The 26,269-nt window shown below is 37.6% G+C and overlaps 3 protein-coding genes and 1 pseudogene across 4 annotated transcripts; 1 reads left to right on the top strand and 3 right to left on the bottom strand.

Moving 5' to 3' along the window:
• Positions 1–1,188: 1,188 nt before the first annotated feature.
• Positions 1,189–1,761, bottom strand: LOC148930165 (uncharacterized). The gene has a single exon (XM_089066375.1). It carries the CDS (start codon positions 1,759–1,761, stop codon positions 1,189–1,191), a length of 573 nt encoding a protein of 190 aa, XP_088922501.1.
• An 11,965-nt stretch (positions 1,762–13,726) lies between these two features.
• Positions 13,727–15,567, bottom strand: LOC148930164 (acetylserotonin O-methyltransferase-like). Its single transcript, XM_089067879.1, has 2 exons — positions 14,723–15,567; positions 13,727–14,187 (listed from the first exon to the last, which is right to left on the bottom strand). Exons 1-2 carry the CDS (start codon positions 15,554–15,556, stop codon positions 13,885–13,887), a joined length of 1,137 nt encoding a protein of 378 aa, XP_088924005.1. The 5' UTR covers positions 15,557–15,567; the 3' UTR covers positions 13,727–13,884.
• Positions 15,568–15,669: 102 nt separating this feature from the next.
• On the bottom strand, positions 15,670–17,108 carry LOC148930163 (uncharacterized). The gene is made up of 2 exons (XM_089067880.1): positions 17,036–17,108; positions 15,670–16,917 (listed from the first exon to the last, which is right to left on the bottom strand). The coding sequence occupies exons 1-2, from the start codon at positions 17,072–17,074 to the stop codon at positions 15,832–15,834; spliced, it is 1,125 nt and encodes a 374-aa protein (XP_088924006.1). The 5' UTR covers positions 17,075–17,108; the 3' UTR covers positions 15,670–15,831.
• A 6,751-nt stretch (positions 17,109–23,859) lies between these two features.
• Positions 23,860–25,703, top strand: LOC125216769 (BURP domain-containing protein 6-like; annotated as a pseudogene). The gene is made up of 3 exons (XR_016136209.1): positions 23,860–24,024; positions 24,104–24,149; positions 24,820–25,703. The product of XR_016136209.1 is annotated as a BURP domain-containing protein 6-like (transcript).
• Positions 25,704–26,269: the final 566 nt, after the last annotated feature.

The raw sequence follows: 26,269 nt of genomic DNA, 5'->3' as shown, positions 1-26,269 counted from the left end.
GGTATTATCCTTGCTAAATAACTTGTGATGTAAATTTATGCATGAACATAATTACCTCATCACAATGACTAATTGGAAATTAGTCCTTATGACAAGATAAAACCGAATGATTGCATTCTTTGTTTTATAGTCATAAATTCCAAGAGTTCATTTATTTAACCATTTGTTGTGATCTTTAGAAATACTTTCTTTGGAAATCCAAAAGCAATTCTAATTTTAATAGCTAACTTGGAAATGTCTTTTAATGTTATTAGAGTCTTAGAAAGTGTGCAATTCATCACTTCTTTCATTCTAGGGTGTGAACCCTTTTAACTCTATCAAACATTACCTTAATTCCATTTATGAATATTCTATGAGACAAAATTTAGCTCCCACTTTTAAAAGTAGAAAAATACTAGTCTCAATATTCTTTAAGGCTATTAAAACAATTTAAATAGTGTTTGGAGTTAAATTCATCCTAGTTTAATAAAATGAGCTATGAAGCTCTTATTAAACACTTAGAATTTAATCATTCATTAAGAAAAGCTCCCACTGTTTTAATTATCACTTTCACAACAAAATAAATAAAACAATAACTAATCAAATAGTCAACTCTAGGCTTGGAACATTAAAACAAATTTAATGTGCACACTATATTTACTATACAAGAATTTCTAGTATTTATAATAAATACTTATCTTGTTTCTAGTTGAATTTAATTTACTTGTCTTGTAATCAATTATTGTGATTATTTTTCTTACACCTTTATTTGAACAAACGCGATCATAAGATCATTTTATTTTGTATTGAATCCATGCTGAACATTAATGTTCTATTGACTCTTCAACAAAATAATGGTTCAAAAGACTTAAGGATTAAAGAAACTTAATAATCAAAATTTCTAGAAGAAACCTTCATAATAATTGAATCAACAAATTTAATCACAAGTAAACATTTTGATAACCATGTTACATTTGATGTCATAAATAATTGGATAATCAAAATTTCATTTATCTAATAACGCAAGCATTATAAAATGACCTCGATAATCCAAAAACACAATTGATAAACTAGGAACAAAATTCCATATCAATAATCCATATGATATCAAAACCAAACAATATCAAAAACTCTTAAAATTCAACAATGTAAATAAAGCAAAATAAGACTTTCATTGTTCAAAACATAAATGTCATAGCTAGATCAAGATCATGTCTTCCTCCTAATCACATTGGGTTGGCTCGAACTCTCTGCCATGTCAGACTTGCGTCTTAGGTCAGTGGAGTTATTAACCATCCCACCCTCCATCTTCCTTATCTGGACTTGTGCCTCAATGAGCTTGCTAGAGAGTACTAGAAGAGATGTTGGCCAAAGATTGTCCATTATCTCTTTCTTTACTTTCTCATAGCTCTTTGGAAGTCCGTCGAGAATCATGAGTTGTTGGGTTTCTGGGCCTATTTTCTCACCCAACTCCTCGAGCCTATCAAAACCATCAACCATTTCCACGACATAGTCGTTAATGTTTTGGTTCTCCTTCAAGACCGTTCTCCTCAAAATGTTCACCACCGATCTCATGAGACATTTGGTGGACATTTCATCAAACCATTTAGGTTCTTCAATCAATGACCTGTCGGGCTTGTCAACCTTGCCAAGAGCATTGCCGACCGAGGCCAACAAAAACTTCTTGACATGACCGCTCGCGGTATCCCATCGATCACAAGCATCCTTTTCCTTGTTTGATATGTAATAAGCAGAGGGGCGATCCTTAGTGAGGACCAACATCACTAGCCAACTGATCAATGTCAAGTCTCCTTTTCCAATCCAAATAAGAATCAGAATCGCGTTCCTTCGATTTAAGGATCGCACTATAAACTTTCCAAGTAGTAAACATCTTTCGTTCAAGCTGAGAATAAAAACCAATAATATAAACATGTAAAATTTCAAGGAATTGCAAATAACCACAAAACAATTCATCAATTTTACATCCACAAAAATCAAGCACAAACGTTCTTCTACTAGGAAGCCGTGTCATATTCATGCAAGAAATTCATTATTTTTACTGGCCACAATGTCGACAGATAGTCCAGAGACCATAAGAATGGCATGGCTGACTAACAATGCTAAAGCCTATAACCATAAAATTAAGCACTAAGGATTCTTTACTTGTGCATGAACTCCTCTAAATAAAGGTCGAACCGGACAAGCATCTCCTCCTATAGCTCCCTCTAAGCATTATTAAAATACAATCCTTATAATTTCGCAGCAATATTGCTCCGGTAAAGACCAGTCGCGATATTACTGAAAAACTAATTTTACGATTTTAATAACCTTTATCTAGAGAAGTCAAAACTTAAGAAATGGTAATGTTCCTCCCGTAAAGACAGGCCGGTCACTACTTCGCACTAAGACCAATTTTATGGAGGCCATATACAAACGTGTTGTAATTATCGCTTCATATTTTCTTGTTGGTGGTTTTAATAGTTTAATTATCACTTAAGCAGATAAGGCAGGTATCCACATTCAAAGAATAATTAAACATGTACTAGCTATGCATGCAAGGCAATAAGTACATAGGCGATGCACGAGTTAAACTAGATTTTAACAAATAAAATCATAACTCAAACTAAATATCCATCAATCATCAATAAACATGTAAACACATTTACCAAAGGTTCACATAAACATAATGACGAAACTTGATCATTTAATTAAGCATCTAAAATAATAGATAGAATTAAAATTCTATCTTCACATAAACAAGATTATCTAGACATTAAGTCCAATCTTAAACAATCATACATTATTAGTTAAAATAACGTATCTTGATTATTAGAATTACCTTTTAATACTATTAGGATTTACTTAGATAGAATTAATCCATCCTTATCCTAAAATTAATGTCTAGGTGTATATCATAAAAGATTAGCTAAGTCTTAATTTAAAATGCCCACTTGGATATATAAATCCGCATTTATCCAATTAAGACTAAATCCATTTAAAACACACCAATTAAATTCGAGAATTAAAATTCCCATAGCTTTCAAATAAAATCACATGACAAGAAGAATCTTATTACATCTTTAATTCAAAATGATGTTTTCTAGATGAAATAAAATTCACCTTCATCAAAATTAAAGACAAAATTCAACTTAATAAATAATTAAGGATTTTAATAGCAAAATTAATGCTCTATGAATTTTCATACCTTTAAATCACATTTGATGTTATCTAGATGAAACAAATTCACCTTCATCAAAATTAAAGATAAAATTCAAATTAAACTAGGAATTGAATTCCAATTAAAATCCAATTAATCATTTAATACTTTAATAATTTAGGATTTTAGTAGCATGTTAATGCCAAATGAATTTTACACTTCTTTAATTAATCCGGCAGCCGCCGCCGCTGCCTGTCGCCGCCCGAAGACGGCGCCGCTGTTGCTGCTGCGAGCGTCGCCACTGCCCGGAGTGAGGGCTGCTGTCACTGCAGCGTTTCCGCCGTGACGCTCCCACTGGAGTGGCCGCCGCCCGCTGACTGCCTCCCGCCGCCGCCCGAAGACGACGACGCCGCTGCTGCTGCCCGCCGTCGCCCGAAGACGACGACGCCGCTGCTGCTGCGTTCTGGAGCTGATCACTGCTGCCGAGACACGGCTGTGCAGCCGCTGCCCGGCGCTGCTGTCCGAAGACGATGCAGCGGCTGCCGGAGCTGCTGCCCGCCGCCGTCGCTGACTCCTCCGACCATCCGTAGCCACCGCCGCCTTTTCTCACCAGATCTGGATCGGCGATCCCCGATGAAGGCAGCCCGGTTCTTGAACACATCTAGGGTTTAAACCCTTGCATTCATTTATTCGTTTTTCAATTTTAATCAACTTGATTCATCGCGGTCGCTTCGCTTGACCGCGATCTTAAATCTCAATTAATCGTTTCTTAATATGTAACAATCTTTTATGTTCATCACATATGCATATTTAAATTTCAAGCATTTAGCAATTTAAATAGATCTAGCATATTAAGAACATAAAACTATAGATCTAATGAATACTTGTTTAGATCTAGAATATTCTTGTGAAAAACTCAAATAAAATTCGAGATTCATAATATTCTTTCATCGATCCAAGTATTCAATCATGGACCACTTTATTTCTTGATTCAAAAACATATATTCACTTAAACACATACATATATGTAATCATCAAACATATAATCTAGTACATATTACTTAGAATATATAGATCTAATGATGTTCATCATAGATCTAGAATATTTTTATGAAAAACTTGAATAAAATTCAAGATTCATAATATTCTTTCATCGATCTAGAACATCATATCATAGAACCAAAAATAAAATTAAGAAAAACATAGATCCAACACACATTGCATTATTTTCGAAAATCCCAAGTTCTTACACTATAATTTTCGAAAAATTCAATTAATCAAATACATAATCAGAGCCTAAAAAATTGGCTCTGATACCAGTTGTTGGGACTACCGCAGCGGAAGACACGGAAACCAAACAGGTCCTAGAACGGATCTATTTAGGTGATTATACATTCGACTCCAATTTCATGCAATTAACATAGATCTATAGATATAACATCAAATATACACATAATCATGCAATTTGATGTAGATTCGATTGTTACCTTATTTTGATCCATCATAGGATCGAAGTTGCTAGCTGCACCACCCGGAGATCCTTGATTTATCGACCGTGAATCTTCCAACCTATTCCCTAGTCCTTGATTCTCTATCCGTGTGGGCGGATCTTAGATAATCAATAATAGTCTTGAAGAGATCTAGGGAAACCCAATCACAAACTCAATATTGTCTTGATCTAATCCTATGAATTAGGATAGAACAAGAACAAAACAAAACCCTAATTCTCCCACGTGCCAAGGCACGAAAATCGAGGCAAGGAGAGAGAGAGAGCCGGTGATGGCTTCTAGGGTTTAGGGGAGGAGTGTTGTGAATGAATGGTGTGCTAGGGTTTCCACATCTCATCACTATTTATAATGGACTTGTTGGGCTAGGTTGGGATCCATGGAATGACTTAAGTGTTGGGCTCACCCATTAGATAAATTACTAATTAAATCAAAAGACCCATGATTTAATATATTATCAATGGAATATTATTTTATTCCACTAAAGAATAATATTGCACTCCCACTTAAATCACCAAATTACAAATAACTTGGGTCCATTTTATTTTATAATATTTCCCGCGTTTCAGATTATCTTGATCCATCAATTTAATTCTTTTGTCTGCTATGTGACTATAATTAAATTAATTCTCCAAAGAGTTTTTCTAGTTTGAAACTTTATTTATTATTCGTGGAATAAATTCCAACTGCGCAGATTTCTGAATAATAAATTCCTCTTTCAAACACCTCATTGGGGATCACCCTTTTAGGGGTTTAATCATACCACACTGGGCACGCGAATTCTATGAAATAATATTCCAATACCTTCATGCTATTCAATTACTACCACCCAAGATATCATGAACTTGAGTTACGTACAAACTCTCACATATTGATAAGTCAAAGTGGCGTTTGATTGGATAAACAATATTGATATTAATATCATAGACTAGAAAATACTAAACTTTCAGAAATATATTCTTTCAGTAGAGAGCAATAAAGAATACATTTCGGATTAGATCCTTTCAGTGCTTTACCACAGTGGTGTTACTAATCTCTTCTTAGGTAAGAGAGAATTATCACAAACACCGCAACCGTACCAATAGGTAGCCAAAGCCTATCTAGGTTGTGAATACGTTTTTCTTCTTACTAGATCTGGCCAAGTCCCCTTCTGGAAAACTCATGAGGAGATTCATCGAATTTCCCTACTTGACCTTCTTAGTAAAAAGCCTTAGACTTGTTTATTATATTTCAATAATAAACCATTATATTATATTATTTATTCTCATAATTAGGTAAACAAGTGGACGTGGCGTTTCTCGTATACATGCACAAGCTGACTGTACAAGGGCATGTACGCTTGAAGGGTCGGGTTTTTGCACGTGTGTCGTGTGCACGTGTCCCTCCTTCCAACAAGATTTATAATTTTCCCACTAATGCAACAAATATTACTAAGTATAAGCGGCAAGAGCGGGGTCGAACCACAGAGACTATGGACCTACTCGAGATCGATTCCATGACACAAGCGGAAAGGGGGTCGGCTGCTGCCACGCATTCATTGCGTGGGTTAAAAATCTAATCTACTTGACCTGGCGGAATTAAACCGGACTCTATTTACCTGACCTAGGAGACGGGAGAAGTACGGAAGGAAAATAAAACACGAAAATATTTTTCATCAATTTAATAAATCATGAAAGCAACTAAAGAAAACAATTGAAACTTACTAACCAAGCTAAAGGCTTTCCTAAAATAGGCAGACAAAGTGTAAAAGTAAAGTGGGGACCATTTTTCTCAAACTAGTTGGGCTGACAGAAAAGCTGGAAAACCAAAAAGCAAAAGCAAAAAGCAGATCTGATTCTCTAACTAACTCCTACTTCATCTTCTCCAAATAACCAAGTTAAAACAGAGCATAGAACAGAGCTTCAACACCATTGACGAAATAAAACAGAGCATACTTCAAAACGAGACGTAAACACGAAATTCAAGCTAGAACTACCAGATCTACGCTACTGGGTCAAGCAGAAAATGAAATGAACACAGATTACCTTGCATGCATCACCTAAACTATCGGATCTCAGAAATCGAGCACGTGAACAACTAAATCTCAACCACTAAACTACTGGAAATCATGTAAACAACATGGATCTAAACATCTAAGCTACCAATTGCAAAAAGCATCCAAGAAACATAAGTAAAAACATCATCAACATGAAAATAAACACCAAAGCTTCATAAAACTGGAAATGAGTCGAGATCCAACGATGAAGTCGTCAATTCCTCCGATGAAACCATTGAACTCAGCTAAGAAAGCAACAAACTATCTAACTAAACTAAGAGAGCGGTGGCGTTAAGCGCCTATGAGAGCTTCCTACCTAAACTACGATAGCGTTAAGCGCTACCTCTTCATTGTGGAAAGCTTCTATTTATAGAGTGGCTTTAACTTCAACCCTAAGGAAACTTCTTGTCGGTATTTGACCATTTTACCCTTGCAATAATTGAGGATCTTCATGTCAGCACGCCATTCTGTCTCTTTGACCAGGTAGATGACTTTTTCTGCACTTTTGCTCCATTTCTACTCTTGTCGTTAACTTCCTGATTCTCCTAGGTCCGAGCGACGACTTCTGGTATTTTACTTCAAAATCAGCTATTTTGCATCTGCCAGGTCAATTAGCACAAACTCCTGAATCCAGCGGATTTCTGCACACTTAAGCTCAAAATTTGTGCATTATCTCCCCCAAAAGTATATAATATCACCCAAAACCAATGCATGAAACAAGCCTTATCAAACTGCTCACACTTAAACCATACTTGTCCTCAAGTATGAAAGATAAGATAAAAGAAATAAGGCAAGTTTCAATGCATGGTTTTCACTTGACCGACTCTAAAGAAAAGAAACAAACACAAACTCCTAGACCTAGACGCAAAAAGACTTAGACATAGAAAACAGACACAAACACACATTCTAAAACACATTGGCACATTAATGCATAAACTGGTTTATTTTCTAGCAGCCATCCCCACAAGATTAAGGTCAATCCAAGAATCTACAGTCTCCGAATCTTCCCCTTCCCTTCTTCCATCTAATCGGTTTGTCAGTTCGTCAAGATAGCCTCTTACTTCACCAATTGTTGGATTCTCTCGATCACTCATTCCTCACCAGGGATGTTAGGATCGTTCACTCTTTATGTTGCCATACCACTGATGCCTCGGGTCAGAGAGTTTTCCCACTGGGTCAGGTTATAATTGCTCCCTGTCCTGGATCTTATTTTTCTCTTTCCCTCTGGACTTCGTCCAGCTTATACCTCCTATTTTTCCTGGACTTCGTCCAGCTTATACCTCCAGAAAATAATTTTGTTTTTTTTTTTGTTTTTTTTTCTCTGGACTTCGTCCAGCTTATACCTCCTTTCACTTTGGACTTCGTCCAACTTATACCTGCAGTACCTTTTCCCTAGGCCCTAGAGGTTATGCCTATTACCAAAAATTTTCTCATTCTATGTTCTCTCCCTAAGCATCAAGTGGCAGCCCTCTTTTTTATGTGTTAGTATAAAGTGTTTAAGGCTTATAACTCACTTTTATGGAAGGCTTCACAACTAGATCAGTTGAGGCATATTCTATCGTCCTTACTTCGTCCAAATCGATTTTGATTTACTAAGGAAAAGGGCATCAAAGTTGACATGCATTCTCTCTTCTATTACTCTCACTAAGGGGTTTTTGCTTTCTATTTTACCAGTTATGCACAAACACATAATTGCCTACTAAACGGCACACTACTAGCTACTAGACCTAGCAAACAGACGCACATGCTTGACACTGACTTGCACTAACTCCCTCCCCCCTCCCACTTCACCATGCTTGTCCCCAAGCAATTCCAGTGAAGTGGAAAATAGGGCTAAGTTAGTACGACAATCACAGGCTCATAAAACATATATTTACAAAAACAAACTTCTCACACTTATACCGAGCATCGGGCTAAGTGGGAGAAGATAAACAAACTAACAGATACCAAAGCATGTCGTATTAACATAAACTTCTCACACTTAGACCAATGATTGGGCTAAGTGGGAGAAGCACACAAAACACATATACACAGACGCGACAAGCATGCTTAAAACAGAGAAAACATGCAAACATAGATACTTGACAAAAGAAAAGAAAACCAAAAACTGAAATGTAAAATTACTTGGTCACTGGGGGGTGGGGTCACTTCTTCTCATGGCTCCTTTTGGAGTCAGCCTTCCTGTGCGTGCTGGTGGTGCTTGCCTAACTACTGGGCAGAATCCTCTGTTTCCCATGTTTCTGCCTTGCCATTCTGCTGGGTCAGGTAATCGCCTTCCTTATTTCTTAAATTGGGAGCTTCATCATTGGAATTCCTTGTCGGTCCCTTGTACTCTTTGCCTGACCTACAAAACTAAAATTTGAAATTCTTAAGCAAACTGGTCAAGTGGATGTAAGATCCAAAAGAATTTTTTTCATTTATAAACTTCTTCCCAAGATTTACTTAGAATTTCGAATATCTTTTTGGGATTAAATTTTTTTTCTTTGTTTGGATTTTAATAAGGAAATTTCAGAAAAACATATTCACACTATGTACAACTTTTGCTCAAGTATTCTTGGGATTATACTGGTTCAGTCCAAAAATTTTCAAATTCCTTCCTATCTACCTGACCCAGTAGATTCCCGAAGAGTACTTAGCAAACTGACCAGTTAGGCAATAATAGGGTGCATGCGTAGTGGAATCGTAGTGGATTCCACTACGCATAGCTCCGAATTATCCCTAAAAACTCTTTTTTTTATATTTAACTTCTTTTTTTTTTTTTAAGAACATAAAATATTTTTGAAATTTTCTGATTTTTAAAATATTTTTGGATTTTCTTAGAAAAGTATTCACAAGAATCAAAACTCGGCTAAAAGTATTTACAAAATGAGCTTCTAAAGTATCCAAGGACTATATAAATGCAACCAATAAACATAAAATGGAAAGAATGAGGAAACTCCCTGGCCCCATAGGCATTCTTTCAGCCACATGTAACTGGAGAGCTTTCCTTCTTCACTTCAGCCTTGGTTTTTTTCAACCTTGGAAACACCTTGGATAAGAAGTCATGCCTAGACAAAAGAAAACGATCAAAAACAGAAAATTGAAGAAAGTCGAAAGCTATTTACAGTGTCATAGAAACAAAATCAAGTAGATAACACCATAGTCCCCGGCAACGGCGCCATTTGAAGGGTCGGGTTTTTGCACGTGTGTCGTGTGCACGTGTCCCTCCTTTCAACAAGATTTATAATTTTCCCACTAATGCAACAAATATTACTAAGTATAAGCGGCAAGAGCGGGGTCGAACCACAGAGACTATGGACCTACTCGAGATCGATTCCATGACACAAGCGGAAAGGGGGTCGGCTGCTGCCACGCATTCATTGAGTGGGTTAAAAATCTAATCTACTTGACCTGGCGGAATTAAACCGGACTCCATTTACCTGACCTAGGAGACGGGAGAAGTACGGAAGGAAAATAAAATACGAAAATATTTTTCATCAATTTAATAAATCATGAAAGCAACTAAAGAAAACAATTGAAACTTACTAACCAAGCTAAAGGCTTTCCTAAAATAGGCAGACAAAGTGTAAAAGTAAAGTGGGGACCATTTTTCTCAAACTAGTTGGGCTGACAGAAAAGCTGGAAAACCAAAAAGCAAAAGCAAAAAGCAGATCTGATTCTCTAACTAACTCCTACTTCATCTTCTCCAAATAACCAAGTAAAAACAGAGCATAGAACAGAGCTTCAACACCATTGACGAAATAAAACAGAGCATGCTTCAAAACGAGACGTAAACACGAAATTCAAGCTAGAACTACCAGATCTACGCTACTGGGTCAAGCAGAAAACGAAATGAACACAGATTACCTTACATGCATCACCTAAACTATCGGATCTCAGAAATCGAGCACGTGAACAACTAAATCTCAACCTCTAAACTACTGGAAATCATGTAAACAACATGGATCTAAACATCTAAGCTACCAATTGCGAAAAGCATCCAAGAAACATAAGTAAAAACATCATCAACATGAAAATAAATACCAAAGCTTCATAAAACTGGAAATGAGTCGAGATCCAACGGTGAAGTCGTCAATTCCTCCGATGAAACCATTGAACTCAGCTAAGAAAGCAACAAACTATCTAACTAAACTAAGAGAGCGGTGGCGTTAAGCGCCTATGAGAGCTTCCTACCTAAACTACGATAGCGTTAAGCGCTACCTCTTCATTGTGGAAAGCTTCTATTTATAGAGTGGCTTTAACTTCAACCCTAAGGAAACTTCTTGTCGGTATTTGACCATTTTACCCTTGCAATAATTGAGGATCTTCATGTCAGCACGCCATTCTGTCTCTTTGACCAGGTAGATGACTTTTTCTGCACTTTTGCTCCATTTCTACTCCTGTCGTCAACTTCCTGAATCTCCTAGGTCCGAGCGACGACTTCTGGTATTTTACTTCAAAATCAGCTATTTGCATCTGTCAGGTCAATTAGCACAAACTCCTGGATCCAGCAGATTTCTGCACACTTAAGCTCAAAATTTGTGCATTATCTCCCCCAAAAGCATATAATTTTAACCCAAAACCAATGCATGAAACGAGCCTTATCAACGCTCAAAGCATCTTTTAGTATACAAACCCCAACAGATCCATTCCCGCGACAAAGCGGTTTACGCAATAGGTTTCGCAACCATGCCAGTTCTATCAACCGGAGCAAGGACCGTCGGATCGTTTGGCTATCTCACGCCCGCAGACGGTGGGTGTTTCATCATGCTGGGGGCCACCGAGGCCAACAACCACGTTCGGGTCGTTTCAAGCCGATCAAAGGCAACCCAAGGTTAAGATGGAACCTCCGAGATTTGACGGTACAGAGGTTAATAATTGGATCTGTGGCATCCAATTTTATTTTGATCACGTCGGCACGCCGGAGGCTGAACGTCTACACTACATGATCATGCTCTTTGAACTAGGAGCCGCTAATTGGATCTGGAACTACTGTTCTAGTCAAGAGTTTATAACGTGGCCAAAGTTTCTGGATGATGTTCGCAGACGCTTTGACCCTCAATGCTACGTTAGTCATGTTGGTCTCCTCAAGAAACTCCAACACACAGGTACGGTTTCGGACTATTAGTTGGCTTTTGAGAAATTGCAAACTAAAGTCGTAGGGGCACCTGACCACGTGTTACTTGATTTGTATGTCGCTAGGTTGAAGCAACCAATCCAGGATGAAGTATTCCTTCACCGCCCAGCCTCCTTAGCGGCTGCCTTTGCGTTGGCCACTCAATTGGCATCCTGTCGGCCGGAGAGCACTCCACCGCCACCATTCTACAGCCGCCGGCAGTGGCAGCCGCACGACTCCAGTGGGTCAGGCCAGACCCCACAATCGGTTTCCGCGAGCCAGGCATCGCCGGCTCCGGGTAATCGAGCGGTTCTCTCTACTCCTCGACCCAATGACACATCTTCTATTCCGATCGTTCGGCTCTCGACGGCGGAGAAAGCGGAGTGCAGACGCTTGAACCTGTGCTTTTATTGCCCGAAGAAGTGGGTTACCGGACACGTCTGCAGTCATCGGCTTTTGGCTTATATAGGGGTAGGCGAGGATGAGGACGATCCCGTCGAAACGGTGGAGGAAACTGTTGCCGAAGATGAAGTTAATACGGCAGACTTATCCCACTTATTGGCAATAGAGGGAAGAAGACAATCCAAGTCCCTCACCTTATCTGGTACGATTGAGTCTGAGCCGGTGGAGGTCTTAATCGATACTGGGAGTTCTCATGACTTCCTACACCCGCGCATTGCGGAGAAACTCCATCTCTCTCTAACGGCGATTCGCCCCTTCTGAGTTTATGTAGGGAATGAGGCTTCCCTATTGTGTTCTCACCTGTGCAAGACAACCCGCCTGTCCCTACAAGGAACTCCATTTGCGGTGGACCTACATATACTTCTGGTTCATGGCCCTGATGTTATACTAGTTATGGAATGGCAGGAATCCTTGGGCAGGGTGACTACCGATTTCAACACCAAGTCAGTTGAATTCGTCAAGAACGATAAGTTGATCATTCTTTCGAGTGCACTGCGGGCTCCATCCAGGCTGTCGTCGCTGAACTCATTTGCGTTATTGATGTCACACTCTGCTGCTTTTGAACTTTATGAATTGATCGAGTCACCTCCGGATTCGAGCACAGACTCGCAGCGGCCAGAGGAAGAGTTTCCTCCGGATTCGATCAGCGCCATTTTGTCTCGGCATCAGGCAGTTTTTCGCCTTCCTTGCGGTCTGCCACCAGTTCGACAACTAGATCATCGTATCCACCTATTACCAAATAGCAAGCCGATCAATGTGCATCCGTATCGGTATCCGTACTTCCAAAAAAATGAGATCGAGAGACAGGTTAAGGATATGTTAGACCAAGGTGTGATTCAACGCATCCATAGCCCGTTCTCGTCGCCGGTTCTGTTGGTCCGCAAGAAGGATGGAACGTTTCGATTCTGCATCGATTATAGGGCCCTGAACAAAGCAACGGTGCCTGACCATTTTCCAATTCCCACAGCAGACGAGCTATTTGATGAATTAGGAGCAGCTCGTTTCTTCACTAAGCTGGACCTCCGCTCGGGGTACCACCAAATCCGAATGCACGAGACAGACATTTATAAGACGGCGTTTCGTACACATGATGGCCATTTTGAATTTCTGGTGATGCCTTTTGGCTTGACGAACGCCCCGTCTACTTTCCAAGCGGCAATGAATGGTATATTCCAACCACTCCTACGGAAGTCAGTGATTATTTTTTTTTATGATATTCTAGTCTACAGTCCGACTCTTTACATCCACTATTACTTGTCACTAGTTAGTCTAGTTTTCTTTTTTGTTTGTTCGTCAATACATGTCACATATTTTTTAGTCCGCCCACTATTATGAGTCTAATTTACTTTTAAAAATAGGTTTCGCATTCCATTATCTTTTTCCATCCATTTTTTTATAGTATTTCTTAAAATTTATGTCGAACTCAAATGGAACTTCTAATGACGGACTAAGGGGTAACACCTAGCAGCTTGATACCCCATAAAAAATGATGATTTACTTTTAGTACTCGAGTAGTATTATTTATCATTTGATACAATATCATCATTTAATAAAGACCAACAATCCAATGTCATTTTCCCCAAGGATATTACTGCTATATAAATCGCTAACCACATCATTATGTATGGTTATATAGAAGTAGTGATGGTGGTCAAGGATATGCTTCAATAACTGCTGGAATGGCCTTGATATGTTTGACCGTAAACCTACTGAAGCCAGCCTCTTTCACTACAAATTCCCACTCCTTCAAAGTCCTCTCTTTCCCGGAGGTATGAGCCAACATCACCATGTCTAACGCTAGCCGTACATCGCTGTACTTATCCTCTTCCTCTTCCTCTTCCTCTTCCTCTTCCCCGATCACCGCCTCCACGATCATCACTTTCTCTTTAATTGCCTCCTTGCATTTTCTCAATATTGCTATGCATTCCTCGTCGTTCCAATCGTGCAATACCGACTATATGTATTTTACACAAATATATTAGTGTTTGATGCATAGAAAAAGGCCAAGAAAAGTATTTTTTAGCTTCGCTTCACTATTTCACTACTCCCTCCGTTCCTTGATAATCGAGTCGTTTTTCTATTTTGGGAAGTTCCAAGATAATTGAGTCATTGCTATATTTGACAAAAAGTAACACTTTCTGTTATTTTATTATCTCTTCATCTCTCTTACTTCATTCACTCTCACTTTATTCACCATCCACTTGTGGAATATCTCTATTAACAAAAAATGGATGGAGTATACTATCTAGTCCCAATTCAATGTTTCATACTATTTCCTTATTCAGCTAACTCCTAAAAAATTTCTCATTTCACATTCTACTCACAACTATTATAAATTAATACTAATATAAAATATGACCCACATTTTATTAACTTTTACCATATTTTTTCTTCACAAAGTTAAACAAATTGCTAGTATAAAAACATATATTAGAGTAATTAATGGAGAAAGTAATTAATGGAGAAATTATAAAGATAAGTGTGAAAACCATGAGAAAAGCTGCATCAGCATTGGGAACAGCTTGAAACATGTCTCCGGCAACATGCTTCACTCCGTCGCAAGGCGGCGCAGCGCTAGCCACGTGAGGTAGATCGAAGCTGATCCCTTGGATCCAAGGAAAAGCCTTTACCAGAATCCGGAGGGCAGTCCCGTCGCCGCCACCAACATCCACCAGCGACGAAATCCCATCAAAAGCCTCCGGGTACTGATCCGCCACCGCGTCCGCGGACGCGATGGCAATGCAGCTCATGGCATCATCGATCAGCTTGCTGTGCTCCGGATTCGCATTGGCGAAGCTCCAGATGTCGCGTCCGTGCTCGTCCTCGAACGGCGATCCGTCCGCCTGGCGAGCACGCAGACTGAGGCGCTGCCACGGCGCCAGCATCGTCGGCGTGCTCTCCAGAAGGACGACCGCCGCCATGCTGTCAGCGGCGCCTCTCATCAGCAGATGCGAGAGAGGCGTCTGCGAGTATGAGGAGGCGGTGTGGGAGAAGATGCGGCGGTGGACGAGGTAGCGCATGATGCGGCGGAGGACCGGCGGGGAGCAGGCGAGGGCGGCGGAGAGGGCGGGGAGCGTCATGGAGCCGCCGTGGGAGTCGATGACGTCGGCGATTTGGAGATCGATGGCGCATTTGACAAGGGCCATGGGAGTGAAGCCCAAGGCGTAGCTCCACATCTCTAATTTGGCGTCGGCGGCGATGCTTGCTTTTAGTTCTGCCATTTTTGGTTTTGGAGTGGTTTTGTTGAGGAAGATGAAGGGAAAAGGGCTGTATTTAAGGACTCCATGAGCATACACGTGGAGTCCATGCCTATGTGGAGGCATAGCTGCATATTATGTTCTATACTTTCACCTGTCGATTTGTCAAATTAAATTACTACTAACGACCTCATACATTGGCATGATCATTAATTTAATGATAACATACGATTTAAATATAACAGAACATAACCGACAGCTTTTTACTTCTATTCATATTAAATATCGTACATGACTAAACATTATTCGAAAACCATAATCTTATGCACCATAATACATTAGCGATAGGTGACATAAGAGCACACACATAACAACATAAACTTCATACAGAGGATTCATCTTCACTCATCTTCCTTGGCCCCAAATGCATTAGATTTTGGTTCAAAGTCTCCATCATAAGATTTCTCCTTCTTGGAAGTTACATCATTCTCAGGCTTGAGATTACCAACATAGGCTGTAATACTAGGCCTAGGCTCAAAATCTCTCGCAAAAGACTTCTCTTCCTCAGACTTGAGATTACCAACGTAGGCTGTAATACTAGGCCTAGGCTCAAAATCTCTCACAAAAGACTTCCCATCCTCAGGATTGAGATTACCAACATAGGCTGTAATACTAGGTCTAGGCTCAAAATCTCTCACAAAAGACTTCTCATCCTCAGGCTTGAGATTACCAACATCGGCTGTAACACTAGGTCTAGGCTCAAACTCTCTCACAAAAGACTTCTCATCCTCAGGCTTGTGATTACCAACATCGGCTGTAACACTAGGCCTAGGCTCAAACTCTCTCACAAAAGACTTCTCATCCTCAGGCTCGAGATTACCAACATAGGTTGTAATACTAGGTCTCGGCTCAAACTCTCTCACAAAAGACTTCTCATCCTTAGGCTTGAGATTACCAACATCGGCTGTAACACTAGGCCTAGGCTCAAAATCTCTTACAAAAGACTTCCCATCCTCAGGCTTGAGATTACCAACATAGGCTGTAATACTAGGCCTAGTCTCAAAATCTCTCACAAAAGACTTCCCATCCTCAGGCTTGAGATTACCAACATAGGCTGTAATACTAGGTCTCGGCTCAAACTCTCTCATAAAAGACTTCCCATCCTCAGGCTTGAGATTACCAACATAGGCTGTAATACTAGGCCTAGGTTCAAAATCTCTCACAAAACCCTCATGCTTGAGATTACCAACATAGGCTGTAATACTAGGTCTCGGCTCAAACTCTCTCACAAAACCAATATGGTTGACATTACTAGCAGTGTCATCCCTTCCCTCAAAGTCCTTTGCAGAAGATTCCTCATATTTAGGTTTGACATCGAATATTGATGTCTTCCCCAATGTATGGCAGTCATTTTCTTCTACCTTTTTATCCTTCACAATACCCTGCCAATATTCCCCCCCATTTTTCCTTGCATTGATACCGCAAATCTACATTTTTCGGTCAGTAAATTGATCAAAATAATGTTTATAACACATTAATAAGATGCTCATAAAGTTCATACATATTATATGATTAATTTATTAGGACATAGAGGAATGGACATACCAGTGCCAGAAAGAGGATGATAGCTATGATGTATCTCATTGTTATAATTTGAATCTGAATCTCTCTTGGTGAGTTGAGAATATAGAAAACCTGATAGCTATTTATAGAAAATTAAGAAGAGACAATTATATTATATACGTATTAAGATATATATTAGTAGAGAAAAGCAAGGATACTCAATATTGTATATGATAAACATTGAGAGAAACCAATAATTAGATAAGAAGCAGTATGAACTCCTTCCGTCCAATAATTAGATAAGAAGCAGTATGAACTCCTTCCGTCCCAAAATAACATGTGCATTTCATTTTTGGAAAGTTATATTAATATAATAATATAGGATTCCATTATCCAGTATCCATACTTTAACTGTCATTATCTTCCTCTCTCTTACTTTACCATACCATTCTTATCTCTCTCTCTTATTTTACTATACCATTCTTCATTTTCTCTCTCACTTTACCAATTTTATCTTAATTCTCGTGACATACCTGTTGGGGTTTGGTGCCCCTTGCACAGCAAAAGACATGCATAAACAAATAAATCAGATCTACATATCTATTTGACCGATTATGGGTCAATGACTCACATGTTAAACACATAATTGCATATAAGAACGCAAATAATTCAAGTAAAAGGAATTAAACTCTAATTCATGAATTTCTACGGTTTAGAATTACCGATCTAATTCTCCAAAGAATCGACGATTGTTTGTACTTTTTCCATATGATGTTCTTCGTACTCAACCACGAACCTTCTAATCTGTATCTCGAACTCAAATAATGACCTTTGGGTGGGCAAAGCTTGTCAAAATCGAAAAGAGCTTGATCAGAAAGAAACAAAATTTCAGTTTTGAAGAGAACTGAAAAACACGTTCACTCCAGGGAAAACAAAATTTAAAAAAAATATATCATATTAATCTCCTTTCTAATATCCATTTATATAGAGTTATGATGTGCCGGATAAGGGAACCATGGAGGTTGGACTTGCGCAAAAATTGATAGAGTTTTAATAATTAAATTGAGCTCCAATTTAATTTAAATCCAAACAGAATATTATTATATATCATCCACTATAGTATAATAATATTGACAACTCGTCCAATCCCAAATTGTGAGTAATCTGGTTTACCTCTTTAATTTATTATTTCTCGTGTTTATGATATAAAAATTTATTAATTAATTTAAGTCTGCTATTTGACTTTAATTAATTTATATCTTTTTCCATGAGTTGTCTAGTTCAAAATTTTTATTTGTTATTCTGGAATAAATTCCAACCGGCGAGGTTTCTGAATAATAAAACCTTTTTCGAACACCTCTTGATGAAATTATCAAAATGGACTCACCTAGCCCACGATTCATTGCAATAACAATACTAGCACCTCTGGACATTGATCACTACTACCCAAGATATCAGGTTCTTGGATTGTGAAAAATCTGCACCATTTGATAAATCAATGTAGTGCATAATCAATATCGTATGTTCAATGTTATGTCAACAATGATTAAGAAATAACAATCACTGAGACCTCTTCTTTCAGTAAATAACAAGAAAGGCTTATCTCAACTATTAGATCCTTTAGTACTAAGGTAAGGAAACATGCGAACTAACACTGCAACCTTTCACGATAGGTAGCCAAAGTCTATCTAGGTTGTGAAATTCTATTTATCTTCTACGAAGGATTGACTGCGTTACCTCCTGTGAACGTCATTCACGACCAGTCTACTATGTAGAAGAATTATACTTGTTTGTTTCTTATACATTCACATGTTTGAGAAACATCTTATAAATGCATAAGCAAACACCAATACGATATAATTATTTGTTCTCGCCTTAGGTTGAAAGTGGATTGTAGAGTTTATTATATACAAGCAATTCTATCCGTGCAACATGCTTGAAATATGCTTTTCAGTATACCAATCCTAACAATACTCATTGTCCATATTTTTATGGGACGGAGGAAATATTAAATATTTGGGACCAAAATATCCATCTTTATCATCTAAATAATTTCTTTATTATTCAAGAAACATAACGTGAGGGTATTATACAGACTATCTCCAACCATTTAAACTAAATTTAAACTTATTTTTTAATTTATAATATAATACTCTCTCCGTCCTCGATTAAGAGTCACACTTTTCCATTTCAGTTCTTTTCCAATTAAGAGTCACACCTCATTTTTACCATAAATAGTAAGTATGTCTCACATTCCACTAACTCAATTCACTCACATTTTATTATAAAATTAATATAAAAAAATGGGTCTCAAATTCCACTAACTTTTTCAACCAACTTTTCTTTATATTTTTTAAAACTCATGCCGGGTCAAAGTGTGACTCTTAATCGGCGACGGAGTGAGTATTAAATAGTAATTTTACTGTAACATTTACACTAATTTAAAACTAAGAAAATATTCCATATCCAATTACTCACTTTTGAAATATAAAATAATTATGGCTTTCTATGCAATTTTGAAATGTTTTTGGGTTTGTGAATAGTGCATATATAACGATGGGTTTGTAGTGTCGAAAAATGTAAATATTAAAATTTTAGGATGAGTTTGAATTTGAAGGATGGTTGGAAAGTTAATCTTACTGCAAAATGCATTTTGCGTCTCCGTTGAAGATGCCTTGATATGCTGTATCTACTTGATCGAATGATACCCCTAAGAGCATCCGCATCACGTCTCGATGCGGGCTCGATCTCGTCTCGGAGAGACGAGACCGCATCGAGACAGCGATGCAAGCCTCCCATCTCGTCCCGTTGCGTCCCGTAGCTCGCCGCGGAGAGCAAGCTAGGCGAGCTCCCGTTCGTCCATGACTCCCACTCGCGTGCCTGCGAGTGGGTGTCGTTTATATCCGTTGAAAATGTTTTTTTTTTGTTTTTTTAAAAAATTCCGAAAAAAATCAAAAAAAAATTTAAAAAAATCCCAAGCCTTTTATAGCCGTTTTTTTAAATTTTTATTTTTTTTCAATTTTTTAAAGCCTCCAATCACTTCTATAAATATCAAATCATTCCCACAAATTATCCACCATAAAAAAACTCTTTATTCTCACTTAAACACTCTACATTCTTCGTCTCAAAACATTATTCTTCTCCTAAATTTTAATCCATATGTAGATCCATCTGAGCAAATGCGGCAAATTTTCAATTATGTGTTTTTCGTATTTTCGGATGTAATTTTCGGTAGACGCACACGGGGGCGGAGCCAGGATATTGTACGAGGCAAAGAACTTGCATATTTCCTCCCAAGTTCCAACGGACCCAAACTTCCACATATTTAATTTTTCGTTTGTATAAAAATTCTTCTCTTTTTTTCTCTACAATTTTTTTGGAGAGCAAAGACTCACGTTTAGATCTTTAAACTGTTGGTTTTCATTTTTTTGAAAAAATAACTAGATTTTATTAAATATTAATTAACTACATGTTTGACTTTTGGTTTTTTTCCAATTGAGGCAACAAAGCTTTTTCTATTAAAATACTAGGAGGCAAAGTTAATACAAAATACATATATTATAATTTATATATATCAGTGTACAATTAGAAAGTTGAGGTGGGGCAATGACAATTGCCCCTTATGTATATACACTAGATCCATCCCTGGACACACATGATAGTCACCAAAATACTCTTCTTCTGCTCCTTTGCCTTCATTTCTTTTAAACCCCTTTCACGCTCATATCACGCCGAGGTACTGCAAAAGAAAAAACAGCAAAATCCGATCCAATTTATCGTAATCGATTAGTTAACATGTTGGTTAACCGTATTCTGAAACACGGAAAAAAATCATTGGCATATCAAATTATCTATCGAGCCATGAAAAAAATTCAACAAAAGACAGAAACAAATCCACTATATGTTTTATGATTTGAGTTTTGAAATTTTGAATTTGAATATGCAATTTTTAATTACTAGTATTTTAAATTATGTCTTTTTTTATTTTTAAAAAAAATTTAAGTATGTGTTATTTTATTTTTTTAGGATTTTAAATTGTAATTTTTTTATTTAATAAAGTGTGTTTTTATTAATTGAATTTTGGAAATAAAAAAAATTGAAATTGAATGAATAGTTAAGGGATGAGATGGTTAAGAGATGGATAGATGTACGTGTTGTCTCTTAGTTAAGAGATTGGGTGAAAAATCCATGAATAATGAAGGAATGAGACAATTAAGAGACGGTATTAAGACGGGGATGCCGGATGGCTAATTTATTGGTGGGGCCAAATGAAAAACAAATGAATGATTTTTCGTTGAAATTGTTTGTTTCCGCACGCCCATAAATCTTTATGGTATCACATGATAAAAAATGTGTATTTAATGAACTGATGAAATGAAAATAATATGGACACATATAATAATAAAATAAAATCCTTATCAATATCTCAATAAAATTTAGTTAGATATTGTTAAGATCTCTCTTTTTTTCTCTTGATAAATATCCCGTTTTCAATTTATACAAAAGTTAGATGTGTTTTTCTCCTAAAGAATTGACGTAATCCATTCTAGTATTGCGCAAGAGAGATATAACACACGGATGAGAGAATTGAGAAAATTAAAAATAGATGATTTAATACGGAGTATTATGTTTTCAAACTCATAATTAGTGGTATAGTTGAGCATACAAATTAGCGTTCTTAAGAGTATTAAAAAGTATTCTAAAGTAGTATGATTTTTTTGTTATAGTGCAGATGCAGAGGGATATACTATAAGATAAAATGAACGTTGCTTGAGTTGTTAATCTACCTCTGGTTGTGGCTACCTATTGACGTTGGTTAGTATTTCTGACTATTTTCTTTTTGGATGGGCTTGTGCTTCATTTACCTGGTTAGAGCATTACTCTCGAATAAAAATAGATTCACCAAATAGATTCGCCAAATAAGTCTAAATTCTAGATTACTATTGAAATTTAAAGGCCAAACCATTAGATTTCGTGTCATCAGTGCTATACGGTGATAGAATCTTCAGTTATCACATGTATCATGCAATTGATGAATTCTATCTTATATAGTAATTTAAATATAATGCATGTCAATGTTTGCCGCTGGCAATGATATATTCATGCAACACGTAATGATGCCCAAATTTATTTATATAATTATGTGTCAAGTTGTGATAATAACTGTCATAGCGTGATGATATGACTATATACCATAAACAATAGTGATGGAGGCAATTTTTTTCGATACGGAGATTAAGAAAAATTGTATTAGGTGAGTTAAGTAAAGGAAGAGTAAAGTAGGAAATGGAAAAGATAGAGAGATGTAGAGAGAATAAAGTAAGAGAGAGTAAAGTAAGTGAGAAGAAATGTGTTGACTTTTACTAAAAAGAGAAATGACTACATTACTATGGAACGTAATAAAATGACAAAATGACTCCATTACTATGGAACGGAGAGAGTAATATTACGTACACTCTTAAGTCCAATCATCCTCGTCGTGAATCATACTAGTATAACAATTCACACAATATATGCGTGATGATAATTATATGCATGATTCTCACTCACCTCACTATTGTAATAATACGTGATACATGGCCCAATTACAGCAACATTTCACACGTGATAGTATATGATATATTGTCCTCATATACTTATTCTACTCATAATATCTCTCTGAAAGCCCCAAATATCTTTTTAAATATTGAAGAAACGACCAACTGGTTGTAGATATCATCTTAGCCTGTCCAGATAAAACCTAACTTACATATACTAATCAAATCAAATAATTAATTAATATAAAGAGTGAACTACTACTCCTTCCATCTCATAATAAATGTCACACTTTCCCTTTTAGTTTATCCCACAAAAAAATATCACATTTCCATTTTTGAAAAAAGTTCTCTCTACCTTTAATATAAAATTTATATTTTCTCTCTCCATCTGATACACAAAACAAAACCTCTTAAAATCTCGTGTCGTCTCACAAGTGTGACATCTTTTGTGAGGCGGAGGTAGAGGTGTCCACGGTTCAGGAACCGACGGTTACGGTTCGGAACCGCCGGTTCCAATTTTGGAAATTGTTGAACCGGAACCGAACCGCGAGGGTACTGTTTCGCGGTTACGGATCCGGTTCCAAAACCGCTGGTTTTCCTGCGATTTTTCACGGTTTCAAACCGCCGGTTTTTTGCGGTTCCGGCACGGTTTCGGTTCGAAAAAATTTTGAACCTGAACCGAACCACGATTTAAAAATCGACAGTTTCGGTTCGGATAAATTCTCAGGGTTTCGGTTCGGAACCGTAACCGACGGTTATGGTTACAGTTTTAACCGCCAGTTTGATAAACCTTGGGCAGATCTAGACGGAGGGACCTAAACATTGAATTGGTAACAATTAACAAATGCGATACTTAAACTTAAAAAAACATATCACCACACATCTATAAGCTTTGATTTAATATGTTGCAGGGACTTTTTAATTTTTTGCGCTTTTAATTTTGTCAAAAATATCCTCTAGCCCTTAAGGATATATTAGTTGATTTGTTATGAGAGAGATTTCCAACATTTCCTTTCCTGAATTTGCTGAGAAATAGAATAAAATTTGTGGACAACAAATCAATCCTATAATATTAGGATAGTTGAATTTATTTGAATTTATCTTTCGTCAATAGATGAAAATGCTCCTTGGTACAAAGTCTAAAGTTGAGTATCGTGATTGATAATAAGGGGGCTGGAAGATATTCTGGACCAAAAAAAAGTCTAAAATTTGAGTATCGTGTTTGATATTAGTACAAAGTTTAGTTACATAAAATATAGTTCGCTCTATTAATAATAATACAAATAGGTTACGGCTTGTGTCCAAAATTACGTGTCCTAATTTGCTAACATGTCTATCAAGAGGACCATTCAAATCAAAACCATTCAAATAAGAGAGACCTATAATTTTCACAAAAGATTCCCAACCAAAAAAAAAAAGACTCAATCACAGCATGTATGCAAAACTTGGTCTCAGACTCTCAGCACTCTCTTGCTTCATCTCGTTATTCTACTGGTAATCTGATCTCCATTCTAAATTAAATCCTTTATTTTTTAATTATTCACATTTTTCCAACTCCAATTTTTACGATTAGGGTTCATCCGTAGGCGACAACACTCACATGCAATGGCGGAACCACACGGTGCCAAGCCCCCGCGCCAGCGGGGGCTTGCCCGGCACCAGACCTCAAATCACCCTTATACCTCCGTGCTCCGACCGATTTCCGCCCCGGAGCTAGCCCTGACTCCGTCGACCGGTTACCCTGTAAATTCTGCAAACTGCAATTGAAAATTGGGGAAGAACGAAAATTCTGCAGACTGCAATTGAAAATTGGGGAAGAAGAAGAAAGTGGGCTTATTTGTTAATTGTTTAGGCTATTTATTTTACAATTTGGGCTACCTTTTTCATTTGGGCTTTTAATTTAATAAACTAACTAACTAAGAATACCAGCCCTAGCCCTAGCCCTAGCCCTAAGCCCTTACAAAATTAAGCCTAAATTTTCGCCCGCTGCTGCTAGAGAGTATTTTCTTCTATGAAACTTATTAAGATAAATTTGCGCAATAGAACGAGAGACAAATGGATGAATAATATCATGGTGGTATACATTGAGAGAGGAATTTTCAAAAAAATTGGAAATGGGACTATTCTTCGGCGATTTCAAGACATGGCGACTCGTCGAAAACAGATATCATCTAGTGTGTCGTAAAAGTTGAACAGACATTACATGTAAAATTAAATATTTTAATATATATATATATTATATATATTTTTAAAAAAATTTAGCCCCGGCTTGTTCAATTTTCTGGTTCCGCCACATGCACCATGTCCATTCGCCCGATCCATCCCAATCGATCTTCTTCCTCCCGGAGAATCTCAAACTCAGAAACACAACGAAAATCCACTTCCCAAAGCGAGAACTCTCCGACTCCCTCACTCACCTCCTCTCCAAAGAAGAAGCCGAAACCCTCCCTTTCTCCTCCCAAAAACTCCCCCTAATCCTCCGCCTCTTCTCCTTCCCTTCCTCCTCCCCTCAAGCCACCGCCATGACCGCCACGCTGGAGGAATGCGACCGCTACCCAATCCCAGGGGAGCAGAAATTCTGCGCCACATCCTCCCAATCCATGTCCGAATTCATCGAATCCATCTTCGGCCCCGACACACCAACCAAGGCCGTCTCCACTTACCACACCAAGCGATCGGAATCCGATGACGTGGCTGTGCAGAATTATAGGATCATGGGAATCCGGCGGATTCCGTCGCCGAAGATGGTGTCGTGCCACACGATGCCGTATGCGTACACGGTGTTCTACTGCCATTACCACGAGAGCGATAACCGGGTTTACAGAGTGTCGTTGGCGGGGAAGAATGGGGATGCAGTTGAGGCTATTGCGGTTTGTCACATGGATACTTCGCAGTGGGGACCGAACCCGGTTCCATTCCGGTCTGCCATTTCTTTCCGGCCGATAACTTTGTTTGGGTCCCGATTATGTCTCAACAAATATGAGTATCATCTTTAATCGATGTAATGAAATACTAGTACTTGTTGTATGTAATTTATGTACGTGTGTTGTTTGTAATAGTAATTAATAAGGTTGGTGTGTGTGTTCCACCACAAAATTAACTTCTACTATTATAGTTTGAATGTTTTATCACTTTATGTAAGCATTTCAAATGTTATCACAAATAGCTTAGACCAAAGCATTTCGAATATAATGTTATCACAAATAGCTTAGAGTACATCTACTACAAAAAAATAACCAATTAGTGACGGATATTTCCGTCACTAAACAATGAAATTTCTTCACATAATATATTAGTGACGGATCAAGTTTTGGCAGATCCGTCAATAATAAACTTGTAAGTAAAAAGCTTTAGTGACGGAATTTTCGTCACTAGTGCTATTGTAACAGAAATATAAGCTACTGTTTCTCATTAGTGACGGAGTACTCTGTCACTAATTAGTGACAGATATGTTTCAGTCACTAATTCCGTCACTAGTTGTTGAGCTATTGAATTCCGTCACTATTTTGCATTTTTTTGTAGTGATTAAAACCCAAAATGGAAGAGGTAATTAATTAGCTATAATGGTACTCCAAAACCAATCTCATATTTTATTTGTGAGTAAAAATACATGCATGTTTTTAAGTTTAAACTACAACAAACGCAAAACACTTTTTCAAATTTTGTGTGTAAAAATGTACTACTACAATAATATAGAGAATAATCTTTTAAGTTTGAGTTTAATATAAATGGTTATAGT

Source organism: Salvia hispanica, chromosome 3, assembly GCF_029641045.1.
Source record: "Salvia hispanica isolate PSC_SH4W2 chromosome 3, Shi_PSC_v1, whole genome shotgun sequence".
Classification (NCBI taxonomy): domain Eukaryota; kingdom Viridiplantae; phylum Streptophyta; class Magnoliopsida; order Lamiales; family Lamiaceae; genus Salvia; species Salvia hispanica.
This window is presented reverse-complemented; position numbering and strand designations above follow the sequence as displayed.